General features: G+C 43.4%; 2 protein-coding genes across 2 annotated transcripts in view; one reads left to right on the top strand and one right to left on the bottom strand.

Moving 5' to 3' along the window:
- LOC311591914 (uncharacterized protein C9orf85 homolog) overlaps positions 1 to 14,940 on the bottom strand; it is a 57,306-nt gene extending 42,366 nt beyond the window's left edge. Inside the window, exon 1 of the mRNA XM_084771741.1 lies at positions 14,525 to 14,940. Within this exon, the coding sequence (XP_084627867.1) occupies positions 14,525 to 14,629 (105 nt within the window). The 5' untranslated portion in view covers positions 14,630 to 14,940. The remainder of the gene's footprint in view (positions 1 to 14,524) is intronic.
- Positions 14,941 to 15,133: 193 nt separating this feature from the next.
- The window catches only part of ABHD17B (abhydrolase domain containing 17B, depalmitoylase), a 35,085-nt gene continuing 31,702 nt past the window's right edge, over positions 15,134 to 18,516 (top strand). The window contains exon 1 of the mRNA XM_084771739.1: positions 15,134 to 15,519. The gene's annotated coding sequence lies outside the window, so the exon portion shown is untranslated. The remainder of the gene's footprint in view (positions 15,520 to 18,516) is intronic.

The raw sequence follows: 18,516 nt of genomic DNA, 5'->3' as shown, positions 1-18,516 counted from the left end.
ACTTATGTCACAAGGATAATCTATTTATACTAACAATGGGTTGAAGAGTTAAGTGACCTGAGTAGGAAAAACTAGGTTTATTCTGTGTTTCATTTGTTTTAAAGCTCAGTTTTCGCATATGACTTACCTAATGTTCAGTTGAGAACATTTTCTCATTGTTAAAATAAAAATACTACAAAGATGGTTTTGAGAAAATGAATATGTAAACTCAAGAAATAAAAGTCGATTTAAATGACTAATGCAGGTCGTCTATAACTACAGTACTACAACACTTCATTTCAGGAGGTTTTCCTATACTTCCAGTTTGTACTGTAATTCTTCCCATTGTCATCTCCAATCCTCCTGCATCGAGGGAAGGAAGTGGTGTTGTTATCGAATGCTGTTCCAACTTAAGGAGCTAATGCAACTCATCCAGGGCTGTATAAAGAGTGACGCAGGAGCCACACTAGCCGACTGCTGCTCTTTCTGGGACTCCAAGTTTAGGACTCTTTCCAACATATCAACCTATAAATGTGTCACAGATTAGAATTAAAGATAGCATGGCAATGCACATGACGCCTCAAAGATTCCAAAGCTTTATCATGTCTAATCCTTCCCTGATGATGCTTAGAAACCCCACTGGAGAAACTAAAACAATGCATATGAAATCAATCCAAAGAGCAAGCACTGTTTGGAGAGTTAATAGGGTGTTTAAAATAAGAGGTTAACTGGCTGGCTTCTTCAAACTGGGTTTTCAGGAGGGTTTAGACAGCAGACCCAGGGTAATGTACAGGCTTCAAGGCTCAGAAACTACCATCTCATTGGCATTCAACTCTCTAGGAATAAAGCATCTCTACTGTTGCGACAAATCTGTAAGGTATAATAGAATGCACCACAGAAGGCACTTTGTGCTTTCTGTGACCGATGCTCAGGTGGAAGTCTACAGAGATGCAGACTTTATTTACAACCTCCGCTCCTTTCTAATACCCTTTGTACGCTGAAGTCAGAGAATAAAACTGGAAATAAAGCTCAAGCACAAACAGGGCCTGGAAAGATTTAGTGGAAGCCATGATGGCTCAGCCTTTCCTGAAAGCCATGTGACTTGAAAAGACAAATGAAGAGATTCAGATATCTGTTTCTTCAAGAGAGGAGATGAATTCCTGATTTAAAGGCTAGCATTGGGGCTGGAGAGATGGGTAGCAATGATGAGCCCATGCTGTTTTGGCAGAGCATTTGGTTCAGTTCCCTGCACTCTCACTGGATTGCTCACAAGCCCCTGAACTCCAGCTCCAAGGGATCTGACCGGCGCCTTCAGTAGGCGCCATCATCATACATGTGCACATATCCACAGAGAGAAACAAGCACGTTCATGGAACTAAAAAAAAGAGTAACAACACATTCTAGGATACAGGAACAATGCTGCACTTCAACTTTTTCTTGTGCTAGAGTTCATACTCAGGACCTCAAGCACACCAGGCAAGCACCTTATTACTGAGAATAACTTCAGCCCAACATGTCAACTCTGTACTAACTCTCTAATCCTCGATTCAGCTATTTAACTAAAAACAAACAAACAAACAAACAAACAAATAAAACAAAACCTTTTATCATGAGAAGTCTTCAGGGAACTGTAGAAATGGTTTAGTGGTTAAGATTACACACTGCTCAAGTGTGCACAAGTTTGGGTCCCAGTACCCATGAAGGATGGCTCACAACAATCTCTAACTCCAGCTCCAGGGAATCCAAAACCCTCTTCTGGCCTCCAGAGGCACCTGCACTTAAATGCACATGCACACACACACACACACACACACACACACACACACACACACACACACACACACACAGAGAGAGAGAGAGAGAGAGAGAGAGAGAGAGAGAGAGAGAGAGAATCTAAATGTAAAATAAACCTTATAAAAGAAGAATTTGAAAAAAGCAGAGGAGGAGGAAGAAGAAGAGGAGGAAGAGGAGGAGGAGGTAGAAGAGGAAGAGGTGGAGGAGGAGGAGGAAGCAGCTGCTGCTACTGTTGGGCTAGCAAGAAGACTCAGTTCATAAAGGTACCTGCCACCAAGCCTGACAACCTCAGTATTAGTCCCATGACACACATGGGGAGAGGAGATAACTGACTCCCATGTAGTCTCCTTTGACATCTACATACATGCTCCAGCACACATGTGCCCCACACAAAATACATACAGAGAAATAATACATAATGTGAAGAAAACAAACAAACAAACTACTCTGAATCAAACTGCTCACTCCTGCTTCTTACACAGTGGCCTTTCCGCCTAGCCATAACGGGCACAGTAAATCTAAAATGTACTAACTTCCTCTTCACTTTGCCTAGCACAGACATAAAGCTGGAGAGGATGGTAAGACCTGAAAAGTGCCTTAGCAACACTAATGCTTCTCTATTCCCCTAAAACAGACCCAGTCTTCAGCTGGCATTTATTTGGTTTTTAGGGTGAGCTGAAATCTGGAACGAGATATTTTACTTTAGGGTCTGCCTACCTTGTATGATTCAATACAATGCCAATATGGCACTTCACATTTTGATACAAGATCTTGTATATTTTTATCAAACTAGCCTTACACTCACAGTCCCCTTGCCTGAGTGCGTGGCTTTACTGGCATGCACCATTCTGCCTTGCGTCTGGGTGGTTCTCTAACTCTGACAGCTAAGTCACAGCTCAGTACTACTAAGAATTCAAACTCCAAGACCCTTCCTAATATTCCACTGGCCATGCTACGAAACCTGAAGCCTTGAAGCATAGCTTGAAGATGGCAGAAGTTTCTCAACAGTGCAAAACCTCACTCCTGAAGACATATTCCCCCACAGTACTGTTATAAAGCACCTGACAGACTTTCTTTCTTTCTCTTTCTTTTCTTTCTTCCTTCCTTCCTCCCTCCCCCCTCCCTCTCTTTTTCTTTCTCTTCTGACAGACCTTTCTATCTGGAGTCCAGGGCTCTGTCAATGCTGGAGGGAACTTCGTTCTCACCTTGCCTGCCCTCTAGAGTTAGTTCCCTTACACAAACTGGCTGCTTACTTCAGCTGAGCCCTTCATATCTCAAGTTCTAGCTCACTTTTCACTACTTTGGACTACTGACTTTTAGACAATCAATTGGCTTGATGCCCTACATTTCAAATGCAGTCATTTTTAGTCTTGTCTTTGGCTGTCATACAGCTATCCTAATAGGATGTTTATTTTAAACTTCTACAACCAGCATGTAGGTATTTGTACTAGGGTTTTTGGGTTTTGTTTTTGTTGTTGTTGTTGTTTGGTTTTTTTTTTTTAGTTTTTCGAAAAAACCACAGGGTTTCTCCATGTAGCCTTGGCTTTATTGGACTCACTTTGTAAACCAGGCTGGCCTCAAATTCACAGCGATCTGCCTGACACAGGCGTATGCCACCACACCATCTGTTTTAGGGATTTTAAGTTTTTAGTCATTGATAATTATGAAACACAACTTTTTAAAAATATTTATTTATTATTATGTATACAGTGTTCTGCCTGCATGTACACCTGCAAGCCAGAAGAGGGCATCAGATCACATTATAGATGGTTATGAGCCACCATATGGTTGCTGGGAATTGAACTACAGGACCTTTGGAAGAGCAGGCAGCACTCTTAACCACTGAGCCATCTCTCCAGCTGCCCCAAGCACACCTTCTTAAAGTGCTTTGTAGAGTCCTGTGTAGCTCCTTTACCTGGCACAGGAGGTAAAGTCCTCAGTTGTAGACCTCACGGTTGGAGTTTTCCTAAAATGTTTAATATTGATAAGTAATCTGCTTAACCTATATATGAAAGCCTAGATCTGCACTGTGCAGTAGCCATCAACTCCAGGCAGCTACTGTAAGTTAACCAAAGTTAAAGGTCAAGTCCTCAGCTGTACTGACAACAGTTCAAGTTCTTGATGACCATGGGGGATGATGACATGGGAAAGGATGACCTGCATTATTCTAGAATCTGACTAGAAGACTCTTGATTTCCAACCATATTTTACTACAAAGTTGTAAGCTTAGGAGTTGATTCTACTTTATGCCTTGTAAATTATCTTGATTTTTTTTTTATTATAAAGACAGGACTTTATTTCTGCTTATCTGTTTAGTATATGTATTACAAAGGTCTCTACATTTAAACTATATAAAAGCAGCTTGTCTACTTTTCATGAATGATGTGGTCTTTGTCACAAGCTACCACCTCTGTTAAAACAGTCTCAGCGAAGTATAGGTGCAGCATTCTGCCTCCTCCTTACCTCTTGCCAGTCCCAAGGCACACTGCCTCTGGCTTCATGGCAATGCCTGTCCCTGTGGTCCTGTCCATGCTGTTCTTTGCTACTTTTTCAGTCATCTATGGCCAGTTTTCTTTTGATGTTTCACTGAAATTTAAGGAAGTGAACAACATGTGATGTTGCTCATGTGTACATTATAGCTTCAGATAATCCTCCTTGGCCAAAAGGAATGAGTGGGACTTGATTTTCCAACAGTGAATTAGAAATACCGGCAAAAAGATTTATTTTCTGGAAAGCAAAAAGCAAGACTTACTAAACACAGGCTTAGGGAAACCTAAGATCAAGAGTTAAAAACCACAGTAAGCCACAGCATTGTTTAAACATCCAGCTAACCATATGAGGATCAAATAACTGCCCATACAGTCCACATATAAAAATAACCACAATGCTCCCTTTCACACAGAAAGCATGTAATAATTTACCCCATATGACTCTTATAACTTTATATCTTAAAAATATTAGTACCATCCTATCATTCAGTTTATAAGAAACTTGAGATCATACTACTACAGAATCTTGTGATAAAAGCTCATGATGGTATACTGAACACTCAATAGACAAATTATATATATATATATATATATATATATATATATATATATTATGATGTCAATTATATTATTCCAATTGATGACCTCGGTGACATGAGTAACTTCAAAACAAACAAGTCAGCCACCTAGTAGGAAAGGGCTGAGCATTTAATAACATATAAATCTTCATAGAACAACAAAGCATTTAAAGTAATCCCTAGCTTAGCTTGAAGTTTCAGACCCATGATGTAAATGAACGACAGTATCAAATGACCTTCAAAATGAGATTTGAGTAATGTAAAGGTATAATAGAACACTGCTGATGAACTCCAATATAAAATACAAACAGCTGCATCATCTACAGGAGTATTTCCTGTGAATAACATGACTCCACCCAGACAGAAACAAAAATACAGCACACAACTTTGTTTCAAAAGAACTGAATTCTTACATTAAATATTCAAGGTAACCCTAATTTTTCCAACTAAAACAAACATGAAATATCTACCGTAAGTTTTGAGTTGTCCTTTTACAGCCTGAACACACAGGTAAATTACAAGAGAGTTAAGACTACAAATATGCATTCACCTCTAGAGCTGTGGGAAAGTCCAGGTTTAAAATGGGACGAATCGGTCATTGTCGGAAAATCAAGTCACACTCATACCTGTTGGCCAAAGGAGGATTATCTGAAGCTATAACATACTCATGAACAATGAAGACCCATCACACATCGTTCACATCTGCTAACACCGTTTCTGATGTCCCCCAAGTTAGGACTCAAAGTTAACTTCATATTTCCTTAATGGATACATTTAAAAAGGGGAACTGGCGCTGACTAGGAGAAATGGGTTCTAGAAAGTTACATGACCTCATTTGTGAAAACATACTAAAGTGCTTTATGATTTCTACTTTTATATATGTAAGTTATACTTCAATAGAAGCTTATTAAATAGAAACACTGTACACATAAGTTTTCTACTTTCAAATTTAGTTACTAGCCAGACATTAGAATGAAGGGTACATAGCCTACTCATTATTGTCAGTGTTTAGTACATAATAGTAGCTCAACACACAAGTGGATTCCACATAGAACAGTAGTCAACAAAAGTAAGTCCATGCTTCCATTCTTTCATGCCACCTCACAGGACTGCTCCTACAGAACAGGTCATGCACAGTGAGTTACTCTTTTAAGTGCTGGACTCTGTGCCTCTATGTGAGGAAGAGAAAGAAGCCAAGATATGTGCACTAATCACTATAAGACGTGCATCATATGCATGATGATGGCAATCCATGTGACAGGGAAGGAGAGCTATTCCAAGCAGGATGAACCAGGAAAAGCATAACCGTGTGAGCAGCAAATGGTCATGGCGAACATCTTAGTCAGATGAGGGAGCAGAATACCACTTATGAAGGCTACTACTGCATTAGGTTTGAGATGGGCATTTTCACACTCACTGATTAAAGGCATGCACCACCATCCACCATGCCTGGCTAATTTCTTAACTCTCTAATACCCAAGATCTACTTTCTCTTTGAGGATAATAATGTGTTTATCAGTTATTCTTTTTCTCCTTTTATTTCTGAATTGTAATGGTGCTATCCTTGCCATAGCCCTTATCACAGTCAAATATATGATATTTACTGACTACCATCTGTGCACATTCCACTGCCTCAGTGTCGAGGATGAAATAGGAAGCCTGGTCTGGAAGATGGCTAAGTCACAAAAGCATATGGAACTGAGCCCTGTGTGAAAGCCAGGCAAGATAGGGTGCCCCTGTAAGGCAGCACTGAGGTACAGAGACAGCAGGTTCCTGGGGCTGGGCAACAAGTCTAATCAAATGTGAGATTTAGATTCAGTGAGAAATGACAGCTAAACATACTGGATACATGCGCATTCACAAGACACATGCCTATGTACATGCATGTGTGCACACACATAAACACACCTTTATTTCTGTGTCTATTATATCTTAAGGTAGCTATAATCAAAACAAATACTAAGGCAGTAAGTATGAAAATTAAAGTAAGAGTTCAGTTTTGTTATCAACTGAAACACAGGACACTAGAACAAGCCTGATTTAAAGATGCTTCTTAGAGTTTTGCTTTTAGAAACTGCATAATGGTGGAGCCATTAATGAAACTAGAGAAGGCTACTGGGTAAAAACACTAGAGGGGACAAAAGCCAGCGCTCTCTCTTTGCCACCTTATGTTTCACTCAAGAACAGAGGTCAAGCAGGTTGTCAGACATTTAATCCAGCTGCTCAACAGAAACGCTGAGCTGGAGGCTGGGTTTCAAGCACAAAGCTGTGCGTTAAGCCATGGTCGGAAGGGAGTGAAGAATGGTTTTTAGACTGTTTAAGAGGTAGTTCCTGCTGGGTGATAAGCATGAGGACTGGAGTCTGTTGCTTTCTGTAAATGGGCTTCGTGTGTTAGCATAGTCTCAGGTTCACAGCAAGAGACAGACAGTGCAGAGCTCTCCTCCACCCTCCTCTACCCCACAATGCACACCCACTCCATCACCAGCATCCGCAGAGTAGTATGTTTCTTTGTTACTGATGAACCTATACTGACACAGGTGGAACACTCAGACTTGTCTTATATTTATTATTATTATGCAAATGATAATGTGTGTCGGTGTGGGCACACTCAATCTAAGCTGTGCTTGTGGAGGTCAGAGAACAACTCTAGAGAACTGGTTCCTTCCTGGCCCAGAAAATGAACTCGGGTCATCAGATTTGTGTAGGAAACACCGACGACGCCATTTCACTAGCTCCCAAAAGACTATTTTAACCAACAATTTCACAAAGACCAATGGCCCAGTCAAGCACAGACAGGCAGGGCTGTCCCTAAACGTCAGATCCTGCCTTTACTTCTCAAGCGCTGGAATCACAGGTATATCCTACAATACTGTTATGGGGTGCTGGAGAGCAAACCTAGGACTTTGTACTAGGCAAGCACCCTTCAAACTGCCATATCCCCAGCCCTTCTCAGGGAGCTCTTTAAAGAATCTACAGTAATCCATCAATAATAGAGAAACTATTAAGGGTGAATGGGTAATTAAGGAGTCTTGTGCCTGTTGTTAAACAGGCAAGAGAGGGTGGACTTAAGATATAAAGGGGGGGTGGGGATTAGCCTTAGGGAATGTCCTATTTAACTTTAACTGTTAGCTGGCATAGCTTAGGTCACCTGAGAAGAAAGTGTCAATAGAGGAGTTATTACCCAGAACAGACTGGCCTGTCCATATGTCTGTTGGGGGTTTACTTGATTGCTAATAGATGTAGGAGAGCCCAAGCCACTGTGCATGGCACATGGGCAAGTCTCCCGTGTTGTAGAGGAAAGCTAGCTAACCAGGCATGCGTGAGCAAGGCAGCAAGCACCATCCTCTGTGGCTTCTGCTTCCAGTACATGCTCTGACTTCTCTCAATGATGAACTCTGACCTAGGATCCAAATAATTCCTTTCCTCCCTAAACTGCTTACAGTCAGAACATTTTGTCACAGCAAGAGAAATCAAACTAGAACAGGGAGAGACTGGCACTGAGAGAGTACAATGCTCAGGGATGGGCACAGGTAGTTTTTTAGACACAGTAGTAGAAAAATAGGAAGCTTGACCCGAGCAGGCCTGGGGTATGTCAAGAGAGTGCTACGGGGAGAAGACGAGGGGGGGAGTTATACACCTGACTCAGTTCGGTAAGGAGAGACTCGAGGCTACAACGTACAGTGGAAAGCAAAGGATTAAAGGCAGAAATAGACAATGAGGCCAACAACAACTATGTGTGTTTGAGGGAACAGGAAACCATGTAAATAAATGGGAGACAGGTTTGTTTGTTTTAAGTTTCTGTGTAAACCTGGTGTGGTAGCACAGGTCTTTAATTCCAGCACTGGGGAGAAAGAAAGGGGTGGATCTCTCGGAGTTCATGGCCAGCCTGGTCTACATAGTGAGTTCTAGGACAAAGACAGAACCTGTTTGGGAAGAGGGTGTGTGTGTGTGTGTGTGTGTTTAGAGTCTCACCCTGAGAGTAGACTTGTGAGGGGTGGGGGTCTAAAAGCTGGGAGGCCGGAGGCTGGAAGGATTACCCGTGGGCATGCAATGATTACCAAGTATGAGGCGAGGGGCTGTGACAATGGCGTAAGCAGGGCAGTGATGAAGAGGTGTTGGAGGTTAGTGCAGACCTGGAGGGGCACTAGTCTCACAGTATGTACTTCCCCAAGGCTAAAGTTTTCATTGCGAAGAAACTGACCAAAGCAGCAAATAGAGAAAGGTGAAGATGTGGGGCAAGAAAACCATCTTCACTTGTGAGGTCCGTGGGTAAGCAGTGCTCCCTGAAAGCGCAAGGCAAGAAGCTTAAGATGTGTGCTTCAGCATCGTCTCTACTGAAGGATATTGAACTACTACACACTCCAGAGGCAGAGGAAGAGCTGTGGGAGGCACTGAAGGCTGGAGACCACATGTGGCTAGGATGTGTACCAAGTCATCTGAAAAGCCATTTCCCAGCAATCACGGTGGAGCCAGCAACAGAAAGTCATGCATGCTTGTGAGGCTAGCACAGCACCTCCTGACTTGGCAGACTTCAAAGTTAAGCCGCTCACACAGAACTCACTCTGTGCAATCAACACTGGCTCCTCCTAGGCCCAGCGCCTGCCTGGTGGCCCCATCTTTTAGAATCCCTATGGTCTCCCTCTCACACTGAAGGAGTTAAGGTCCCTGCATGTGAACCTCTGGAGAACAGAGCCCACCTCAGAGTCATATGCTACCCCGACATCTCCACTCTGCCTGTGATCTCAGGGTCACACTGCTTCTAGTACAAACAAAAACACAAAGAAAAGCTGGTCCTGGTGGCCGAAGTCTGCAATTCAACTTACAACTTACTTAGCAGGCTGCAGCAAAAAGAGCTGAACTTTATGACCTTGCTGGCTGTATCAGGGAGACTGTCTCAAAATTTAAGAAACAGAGCTCAGGAGGTAAAAATCCCAAGTGAAGGAGAAACTCCACATACAAAAAAAAAAAAGGCTTTGAAATGACTTGTTCTCTGAGTCTCATCATACAGATCTTACCTAATTAATGGACAGCCACATGCTAATTATGTAACTTTGGTGACACCACTCACTCCCCTAAGCCCTAATTTCCTAGTATGTAAAATGGAATAATTATAGCATTTATCTCAGGGTCATTTTGAAAATTAGATAATGTGCACCAAGATGGCATAACCTACAACACAGTAAAGTATATAACTATCAGCCATTCTTACCACAAGTATACTTCCAATATTATTCAGACAGGAGAGCCACAGACTTCCATTTTTCATCTCTATATCAAGATGGCCATCAGCAAAAGTGAATGTGCTCCATAGTAAATCAACTCACTGGGCATTTTATCAGCCATACAGTTCCACGGCCAAGCAAGTTTTGGTCAATTACCTTTTCAAGTTGCAAAGCACCCCAGTGCCTTTTGGGTTTTGCTGCATTTGTTTGACAGCATGTTGTTATACACCTCTGGGTGGCCCCGTACTCACTCCATAGTCCAGCTTAGGCCAGAAGTCATAGCATTTCTCCTGCCTCACTGAGAGCCCAAAATTTCTCATCTCAGTGCTAGCCATGGTACCAACGTACACTGTGCCCCCACCAAAGTCAGATCCAATGCATAGTATTTCCAAAGCAACTTGATCATTAAATGACACTGGAGATCTAAAAATGTACATATTGAGAAACACCAACAAAAATAATGTATATATATATACATACACATATATACACATATAACAGCAGTTTTTAGAGCATGGCATATGCTCTTCCCATTTCATTTAGTTACAGTTACCCACTCATCAGATCTTAATGGAACCTTCTTTACTCTCCAAACCCAAGACTTCCAGTTAAATACTCTTGGACTTTCCTTTCATAGGTTTTATAGGCACAGGCACTGACACACTTGAAAGACTATTTGATTACTTTCTGTCTCTTCTCCCTGCAAATTATAAGTTTCAGTTAAAGTAGTAAATATGTATGTGTATGTATAAGTATATGTGTATATACACGTTTTTTTCCCCCTTAGCCTCAGCATCTAGCATAACGTTTGCTAAAAGATAATAAGTGTGATCTCATTATGTAGCTCAGGTTAGCCTAAAACTCACAGACCTCTTGCCTCAGCCTCCAGAGTGCTGGGATAATAGGTATATACCACCACTTCCAGCTTCAGGGTTTTTTATACACAATAAATAACTGTCAAGAACTCAAATGTTTATTAATAGGAAAGTGGTTAAATAAGTTAATCTACATTTGTATTATACAATGTTTCATAATGATTGAAATACATGAATTTAGCAGAGTGTGGTGGCCTAGACCTGTGATCCTACCAATTGGAAGGCTGAGGCAGAACTGCCTAGATTATACAATGGGTTGTAGGCTAGTATACAGACTGTCCTGAATAACACTTAAAAAATGGAAATTGTATTTTACTACATGCATGCTATATCACAGATATCTACAAACATATATACAACTATTAACAATGATTATACCTGAACTATAAGCCTGAGAAAAATAATTTTTATGCTCTATAAACTTGTTACAATGTTTTCAAAAACTATACATTTCTAATTCATTTTCTTAGGCTTTGAGCAACTTCAAACCCACACAGATTATCATATAAGTGTGCTTGGCTTGGCTCATACGTGTATCTCTTTCTTTCTTTGTAGTTATTTATTTATGAAGCAGGCTACATATCCTTTGCTGTCCTAGAACTCATAGCCTGACCTGAACCTCAGAGAGATCCACTTACTTACCCTGGCATCAAGTGTTGGGATTAAGGGTGTGTACAAGCAAGCCCAGTGGCATTAGCAAGTCTTCATGATCACTTCCTATTGTCCTTTCAGAAAGACCTGGCTATCTAATTTGCACAGCTACAATCAAGAGTTCCATTCAGTCACTGATCCACATTCACTGCATTAAAAGGAACACACACACACACACACACACACACACACACACACACACACAGCCCTTTGTGCCACCACTCATCCATTTCTCCATGTCTTCTCATACATCACAGTGCCCTCCAGAAAGGCTACCACTATGCTTGGCTTCTATCTTTTTTGTTGTTTTGTTTTTCAATGCAGGGTTTCTCTGTATATCTCTTGCTGTCCTGGAACTCACTCTGTAGGTGAGCAGGCCTTGAAGTCAAATATCTGCCTGCCTCTGGCTCCCAAGTGCTGAGATTAAAGGTGTATGCCATTAGCATCTTGAAAATCTCTATTTCTTAAGAAAAATTTTTAATCATCCCCACAACCATCCTGACAGGGAAGTGAAGAGCAGAGACACTACCAATCCAGTATCATAGAGTGGAAATGAAAGAACCAGTGTGAGGTCTCTCTGCTGCTACAGCAGTCTCTTGAACTTCTGGGGGAGACCAAGAAACAACAGGTCACCAACAATGCCCAAGGAAACATTTACCTGGATCCAGTTCAGTGAACCAATGAGTTTAGTTTCTAATTACAATCTCTTACAAAAACATGTACTGTTTCCAGGAGTAAGGACAACTGATGTGTGGCTACTCCACTGAAGAAAATGTCTCTCTCAGCACCTATCAACCATAGATGAATTACACACACACTCAGGGAGAGGTGATGCCTCCTAAGTCCCTACCGACTCTGTGACAGACTGTTAATGAGCCCAATCCTGTGCAGGTGTCTCGAAGGTCCTCACAGGTGCCGTGGATTCAAGTGGTCACTGGCCATGCTGCACCCAGAAGACAACGTCTCACAACATGAGTGTGTTTCACTACACACCGTCTCTTCTTCAGTAAAGCGCGTGAAGCCACCTACACAGAACCCACACCGCAGCGAACTTAATGAGAGGAGATTTCAATCTATTTTGCAATCTACCCTTTCCAAACCTGTAAGTGGCCTAATGGCATTGCAGATCCGTGACCATAACGATGGGCCGCTTTTAAATAAGCTCAGAAAGTGGGAGGCTACTGATTTCCTGTTCAAGTAATTCTCATACTGAGCTGAAAGGGCCTTCGTAGCCTGACCCTGTTGGCCGTTCAAAGACTAGTGCATGCTTCTTTCCTCTTCAAGAATATATTCAAATATGAGCAAAGGCACTTTAGTGAAACATCCTAATAAAGTGTCTATGATAGTTAGGTTTGGTGGCAGGAGAACCACTTCAAGTTCAAGGCCATTCTGGTCTACACAGTGAGATGCTGTCTAAAGACGACTTAGAACAGGTGGAGGTGGGGTAGGAATCGAGGAAGGCTCCCTAACACCCCATTTTCATCGGTCCAGCCTCGAGTCTAAAAACTGTCTTTATAATAGAGAGCTGAGACAACCCGGGGCTCCAGTTTCCTTCTTCCCGGGAAAGGACTAATTAGCACATCTCACAATTATATTTAAGTATGGTCTAGTCTTACTTTCAAGCCTCTCCATAGATTTTTAAGATGGCTACAGGGACAGTGGGAGAAAATTATACTCCAGTACCCTCACAGCTGTCTGGGCCATATTGTAAAAAAAAAATCCATTTTTCTTTACCAACTCCTACTCCATAATTTTTTTTCTAAGACACAGGGAAAGCTGTTGGCAGTTTTACCGGACCCAGTGCCTGCTAGCCTAGCGTGCTCTGAAGGCCTAACTTAAAATCTCCTCCTTTCCTCTTCACCGAGCTGCCTTTCCCTTTAGCAACTTCTATCGGAATTTGTAATTACAGATTGATCGGCCTAATTACTATCCATATCACTCAGAGAGCTCCAAGCTCCATCAAGGGAGATCAACGTTTCTGAACACTGTTCACCCGTGGCTCTAGAGCCCTGCACATGAAAGAGGCTTATTAAACATTTCAGAGAAAAAGAAAGTACAAGTTACTAGAAATAGATTACTTTTATAATGTTTTAAAATTAATCACCTGCTGACCACCTGTTACCTCCCAGACTGCTTACTCTTTTATTTTGTTGGCTTCAGAATAATCCTGTCAGTTTTCTCATTTGAGGCTAAAGTTTCCAGAAATTACTAAGTTACTTCAAGAAACAAACTTAGGAGAGTTGAATTCTGGCCTGCAGAATGACTAAAGTTGACTATGGCCTCTCCATACAGTTATGGGGAACGGGGGTAGCTATCCACAGAAAATCACTAGTCATACATAACTCAAGTTACCTAAACAGTCTGAATATTCTTCCAGTTTAAACAAGTCCTGCTAAATTAAATAACTGTATAAACAGCAAGCAACCATTTTTACACACGCCAAACACTTTGGTCTTGCAATCTCAACACAAAACTGAAATAACACTTTGTTGGTGAGGGCAGTGACTCTAAGGTCGTACTCCCTACAAACCTATGGGGTTGGAGTTTTCGAAAAACAGTCGCTACACAGACTTGGAAAAGAACAGCAAAGAGACACTAAGGCTGAAATCTTCATCTTCTTGCTGCAGGAAAATGATCCAGATGGAAGCATCCAAGGGCTCAAATGCCTCATCCGTACCTTAGGTTGGCTGTAGGCTGCCCTGTCCACTCTTGGCGGCACTAGTGAAGTGTGCTGACCATCTGACGTATTCACGGAACACAGCCAAGTCAACGAAAGGGCGTGGGAAGAATATTTTAGACACTATTGCACTACAGCCAAAACTAACAGGGCTGCAGTCCACGCTCGCTCGCCTTCGCCAACTCCTCTCATTTTCCCCTGTCCCCTTCCGATCACTTTTTCCTGGGATCACGGTCAGCACAACAGGCAGGGGGCCTACCTTGGTCTGAACACTCTTATCAAACTTGTCATTTTTGAAGGAGAACGTATTCTGGTGTTTCTGAGGCCTGGATCGAGTCACGTTGCCTTTCTGGGAACTCATCATAAAATCACAAGCACCTTAAATCGGGTGCAGCCTTTAAATTACAGGGAAGGGGAAATAAATCCCCGCCCCAGGTTGAGCCTATCGATCGTGACCCGGAAGGAGTTCTTCTACTCTTCCCGCCCCAGCCCCAGGTCGGCCCACGTGACTCGTGGCAGAGGTCAAGCTCCGCTCTCCGGGCTGGACCACCCCCACTCCGCGGACAGCCTTCCTCAGACCCAGGCAGCAGCAAGTCCGGCTTTCTTCGAATCTAGAATTCCCCCATTGGCCCGAACGCCGCTGTCCATCACGGCGGAGGGGCGGAGATCCGCCGTTGCTATTGGCCCTTCTTTTCCGCAGTCCCCGCCTCCTGCCGAACGCTCCCAACCTGTCCGCGGCTCCGTAGCGTAGCGACTCCGCTGCGCGGTTTGTGATTGGTGGAAGGTGGGCGAGACCGGCGCCCCGCCCGCCCGCAACTCGGAACCCCGGTCAGCTCCGGCGCCCTCCGCCAGTCAGTGACCAGCTCCTGCCGGGCCGCGCGCCGCTCGCCCCCCGCGGCCCTCCTCCCAGCTCCCGCCCGCTGCGGCCGCGCGCCTCGCCGCCTGGCGGGCTAGAGAGGCGCCGAGGAAGGCGGGCTGCGGAGAAGCCAGCGCCGGGCCCTGCGGTGCGGACGGCCACCACGGCCGCGCGCGACCTCAGGCCGGAGAGCCCCGGCGGCGGCCGTCCCTCGCGCCGGGGCCGTTAGTCAGCAGAACGCGAGCGCGCGTGGAAGGGGCCGCACGAAGCACGCCGGGCACCGCAGCGCTCGTTCGCGTCCTCGCGGGGCCGGGCCGGGCCGGGCCGAGCGCGCAGAGTCGGCGGGCGGCGCCCGGCGGAGGACAGCGACTCCGGCGGTCGCGACCGCCCAGCTGCAGGTGCGTGGGGCCGGGCGGCTGGGCCTCCCGGGAGGAGGGGGTCGCCGCTCGGTGCGGGGAACCAGGCCAGGCGGCTCCGGAGCGGGGCTCCCGAGCAGGCAACCCGCGCGTCCCGGGCCTCCCTCGCCCGCAGGGAGGACCGCAAGATGGGGTCGGGCGCCGCTCCCCTTCCTGGATCTGGGCCACTCGCGGGCCCTCCTCGCTCTCGGCTCGGTGTCCGGGTCCCGCCAGCCTCGCTTTTAGATGAAGCCGACCCGGAGCTTGAGCGGGGTATCCCGCTCCGCCTGTCGCGGGAGATGCTTTCGATGGCTTGAACTTCTATCATCTCTGATTGAAAACTCTAGGAGGTTGGATTTGAATTGAAAGTTGAGGGATTCTGTTCGAAATTTTATTTAATACTGAGCCAAGAAAGTTGGGTCACGTTATATAGTGTGTGGAGGACGTTCGGAGAGTTCAACCTCGGCTTCTTTAAAACAAACAAAACGAAAAGGTTCAGAACCTTAATCGTGGTGAGATTTCTGTCAAAAGCAGAGTATTTGGTTGCACCAACGGTGCAGTAGTTTACTATGAAGCTGATTTGGTGAGAAAAGATTAGAATAACGGGGCGCTGAAAGGGTGACCTTTAAATTTTGCTTGGGAGTTTTATGAAAGGTATTCCTTGTCCAGTGTAGCGTTTAATCCCTACGACAATTCATTTACATTTTTCAAGCCTTCAATATAAAAAAAAGAATTTTTGGACATCTTGGGCCAGCATTTGGAACTACCTAGTGAGTCTTGAATAGAACATCGGGTACAGTTTATGATGACATTCATTTGTTTACATTAACGGAGATTTTTTTTCAGTAAAGGAACATTTCTTTTGCAGAGAATTTGCGTCCATATTATTTGGCGCATGGATTCACTTGGGTAGCGTACCTACTCGTAGCCAATGCAGTGTTTTGAATATCAAGATTATTATCTGTGTCCATGCTTGTTACTAAATTTTATTTTGGGGAGGGGGGGTAGTGGCCTTATGAAAGGAAATTGGTGGATGCGACCGTTTTGGATCTTAGAAACGAATAAATTCTCTGCTGTGCCTTCGTTACTAACTATATCAGGTCTAGGAGAAAATAAGTAGCGCCTTCACCCATATTTTGACCTCTCTTTTCTCCTACTGTAGTACTAATAAGGTTAACTGGCAAGGATAGGATTAGATTTTCAGCGGGCTAGGCAGCTTTAAATTTGTCCCTTGGTGTACAATATCCTGGTTGACACGTGGCTTGTTTCCCTAAGTACCATCACCTATTTTGTATGGGAATGAAATGACCACTGAAAGAGTAGGATCTCCCCCACCCCACATACGTCACCATAAAGTCCTAGGACAAGATAATGTTTTTAGTAGCTTGATAAAACCCAGTAGAATGAGGCAATTGGTGCCTGTTCCACATTCTGTTACTAAATTGCTCTACAACTCGAGGTGTGCTGTTCTAGGCTGAGTCAGTGTCCACATTAGTAATATAAAGTAATAAACCGTGCCACCTGTTTAGGAGCACTTGTTGCTTCTGGAGAGGACCTCTGTTCCATTTCCAGGACCCACCTGGTATCTCATAACCACTGCTAACACCAGTTCTAGGGTATATGTTATCCTTCTCTCGGCCATGGACATACAGGCTGGTGAATATAACATACAGGCAGACAAAACATCTAATAAAAAGAAATCTAAATCTCTCTTTAATATAAAACTATTCCACCTGCTCGGTTTTTAGGGGTACTAATTGATAAGCTATATTGTGTGTGTTAGTATTGGTGCTGTAACGGTGTAAACAAGGACATTTAGGGCTTATTTCTTTATTTTACTTCCACTCTGATTTCTCTTGTAATTCTCAAAATAGTGTCTCATTTTCCTTCCCTGTTAGGAATCACTCATGTACATTAACGACTTTCTGGCCTTTACAGATTGAGTAAGTAAAGAGCAGAGAAATTATTTAAATTGCTAAAGTTAGATAGTAAGAGCTGAGACTTGAGCCCACATTTTTTGATCTGTCCTCAATCCTTGGTGTTGAAAAAGTCTTCTATGCCATGATTGTATTCAGTTTTTCTTCAGTTCCGGTGTAAAAGTAGCTGTATCAATTTGATGACATAAAATGTAATGAGAATTTATGTACCTCTCATCAAGTTGAATACAAAAAGATGCAAATCAAAGGGATACTTTCCCTGTATCTTGTAAATTTTCCCAAATCCTATTCTCTTTTTCCCACTCTGACCATTAACCTTAAATTGCCATGGCTCCATGCTATCATTGTTCGTATAAACAGCATCTAGCTGTGGACACACGCCTGTAATCCCAGCACTCAGGAGGCAGAGGCAGGTGGATCTCTGAGTTCAAGGCCAGCCTGGTCTACAAAGTGTCTAGAATAGCTAAGGCTTCACAGAGAACCCTGTCCTGGGGTGGAGTGGGGGGGACAAAAACAACAAGAACAAAAACCCACCACCACCACCACCAACAACAAAAACCCGGCATCTAGATTCTTGAACATATATAATATACATATATATGTATATGTGTATATGTACATGTGTGTGTATATATATATATAATTTTAATGGCCTTAAATCTATTTGAGCATGATTTTTACATCTTTTCTGTAGCTTGTTTTCTCAGTTTGGGCAATATTCATCTATAGTATTCCAAGTCTTTCTGTTTTGTTTTCACCACCCTATGGCCATGTACAAATGTTCTATGACCAACTATGTGTACAGCAGCAGTCTTAAACTTATATTGCTTGGTGTCTTTCTGTAAGTTTCCTCTTGGTGTTTGCACAAGAAAATTGCCCGACAGTAAGTTTCTGAAGTGTCTCATTATCTTGGCTTTTTAAGACAGGGAGACCCTAATTAGCCCAAGCTAGCCTTAAACTTGCGATCCTCAACCCTCAGTCTTCCAGTGCTGGCTTTAGAGGCGAGCACCACCACTGCCAGCATGTTTTCCCATATGTGTATTTAAATGTATGCAAGGCATGT

This window comes from Acomys minous, assembly GCF_964271855.1.
Source record: "Acomys minous genome assembly, chromosome: 2".
NCBI lineage: Eukaryota > Metazoa > Chordata > Mammalia > Rodentia > Muridae > Acomys > Acomys minous.
The sequence above is the reverse complement of the archived record's forward strand: the minus strand, read 5'-3'. Positions and strand labels throughout refer to the sequence as shown.